This window comes from Glycine max, chromosome 11 (genome assembly GCF_000004515.6).
Source record: "Glycine max cultivar Williams 82 chromosome 11, Glycine_max_v4.0, whole genome shotgun sequence".
NCBI classification, from domain to species: Eukaryota; Viridiplantae; Streptophyta; class Magnoliopsida; order Fabales; family Fabaceae; genus Glycine; species Glycine max.
The window spans coordinates 36074976-36077306 of record NC_038247.2 but is presented as its reverse complement, the minus strand read 5'-3'; the positions used below and the strand labels follow the sequence as shown (position 1 = coordinate 36077306).

Here is a 2331-nt window from a genome sequence, read left to right as displayed (position 1 = left end):
TTTTAATATTTAAGTAAATTATAAAATATCATACATCAAAATGACTTATTTAGATAAAAAAAATTTCAGACTTCTTAAATGATGATAAAGTGTTTTTATTATTATTGATTCCTATAACCATCAAACATATGACATAGATTCTTTCATTTTAACATATGACATAGATTCTTTCATTTTAAGCAGGTTGAGGTTTAAGTTTTGGTACATAATGTGGTTTAGATAAAAAAAAAAAATTCCATAAAAAACAATAAAAAGGAAAAAAGATTGGAATTTTTCTGGAACATAATTCGTTCCTGGGAGTCTCTCTGTCTTCTACTTGTTTGTTAGGGTTCCTTTTCCCGTTTCGTTTCGTTTCGTTTTTGTTTGCAATGGAAGAAAGCCCTCGTGGTCGCAGAAAGCGAGCACACCCTTCTTCTCCTTCTCCTCCTTCGCCAATCTCCAAGAAGCCCCAAACCTTCCCTTCGTTCCAAGACATCCCCAATCTCCCTTCTAACATCAAATCCCTCTGCCACCTCATCGCCACCACCTCCGCCGCCACCGTCGAGCACTCCCTCCAATCCGCCGCCATCTCCGTCATCCCTCACGACGTCGAAGAAGTCCTCAAACTCTCCTACGGCTTCCCGGGCCAATCCGTCAAATTCTTCCGCTGGAGCGGCCGCCACCTCAACGACAACCACACGCCCTATTCCTGGAACCTCGTTGTCGATATCCTCGGCAGAAACCGCTTCTTCGACCCCATGTGGGACGCCGTTAAGTCAATGAACAAAGAAGGGTTACTCTCGCTCGCCACATTCGCCTCCGTCTTCAGCAGCTATGTTGCCGCTGACAGAATCCGTGAAGCAATTATGGCGTTTGAGATTATGGACAATTACGGTTGTGTGAGGGATGCTTTTGCTTTGAATTCGCTTTTGAGTGCAATTTGTAGCAATGGTAGGACTCTTGATGCTTGTGATTACTTGCAGGTTGCTAAGAAATTCGTCCGACCGGATACGGATACTTACGCGATTTTAATGGAGGGGTGGGAAGGGGAGAAGAGTATGGTTAGTGCTAAGGAGACATTTGCTGAGATGGTGATTGAGATTGGATGGGATCCTGCGAATGTGCCGGCTTATGATTCGTTCTTGTGTACACTTGTTAGAGGGCATGATGGATTGCTTGAGGCTATTAAGTTTGTTGATTCCATGAGGGATAGGAGGTGTTACCCCGGTGTGAGGTTTCTGAAGGCTGCATTGGATGAGTGTGTTAAGTGCCATGATGTTAGGACAGCTGAGTTTTTCTGGGAGGTGTTGGTGGTTGGGAAGGTGTTGCAGCCCACCTCTGAGATGTACAATTTGATGATCGGTTTGTGTTGCTATCGCGGTGACACCGATGCTGCAAGGAGGATGCTCCATGAGATGGTTTACCAAGGGGCTTTTCCTGATGTGGTGACTTATAACTTGTTGTTTAAGTTCTTGCTCAAGGGGAGGAAACTGAGGGAGGCTTCGTCGGTGTTTGCGGAGATGGTGCAGAATGAGTGTGTGCCGGAGCAGGATAACTGTGATTTGGCAGTTAAGGCGTATGTGGATTGCGGGGAGCCTGTTATGGCGATCAAGGTTTGGAAGTGTTTGGTGGAGAATTATAAGAAGGGTTTGGAGCAGACCGCGAATTTTCTGGTTGTGGGGCTTTGCAATTTGAACAGGCCACAGGTGGCGGTTAAGTATGCCGAGGATATGATTGGCAGGGGAATCAGTTTGTCCTCTTCCACATTGTCGAAGCTGAGACAAAGCCTTGTCAAGGAGAGAAGAGAATATGTGTATGAGGATCTTTTGAGAAAGTGGAAATCTCACTAGGTAGTTTGGATTTTTTTTGCTAAAACTGTGTAACTTAATATTAGTGCCGAATTTGAATGTTTTGCTTTTGTCTGATAGAGAGGGGAAGAATTTTGAAGTGGTTATTATTATCTAAAAGATGATACTTTGGTTCTGCATTGGGATAAATAGGCTCCAGCATGTGTTATCTTTGTATATAGTTACTGCAAAAGATCCTACTAGAATTGCTTTAGAAGGTTAAAGGTAGAGGAAGTTTATATAGGTTTTTGTATCAAACTTATATTATAAAAAATAAAAAAAAGCTTTATCTATTTACCTATCTTAATCTGATTTTTCATTTGTTTCTGATTTGATCTAGATTGTCAATTTTGGCTATTGATACTTTTTTGCTTGCATTTTTGTTCTTATTAATCTGGTGTTCACAGTTCACATACTTGATAGAAACAAAAATAAAAAGAAAATGTACTTGAAGAGATGGACTACAGATTTTTTTTTTCCAATATTTTATAGACATGTAGTTGTT

The 2331-nt window shown here is 41.4% G+C and overlaps 1 protein-coding gene across 1 annotated transcript; it reads left to right on the top strand.

Moving 5' to 3' along the window:
* The first annotated feature begins 269 nt into the window (after positions 1 to 269).
* LOC100808606 (pentatricopeptide repeat-containing protein At1g77360, mitochondrial) lies at positions 270 to 2119 on the top strand. The gene is made up of 2 exons (XM_006591269.3): positions 270 to 878; positions 963 to 2119. The coding sequence occupies exons 1-2, from the start codon at positions 369 to 371 to the stop codon at positions 1827 to 1829; spliced, it is 1377 nt and encodes a 458-aa protein (XP_006591332.1). The 5' UTR covers positions 270 to 368; the 3' UTR covers positions 1830 to 2119.
* The last annotated feature ends 212 nt before the right edge of the window (positions 2120 to 2331 follow it).

Bases quoted from the DNA above. Each gene is read 5' to 3' on its own strand.
- LOC100808606 (XM_006591269.3), top strand. From the start codon at position 369: ATGGAAGAAAGCCCTCGTGGTCGCAGAAAGCGAGCACACCCTTCTTCT. The intron at 879-962 runs GTGAGGGATGCT...GATTACTTGCAG, and splicing joins TTATGGACAATTACGGTTGT to GTTGCTAAGAAATTCGTCCG.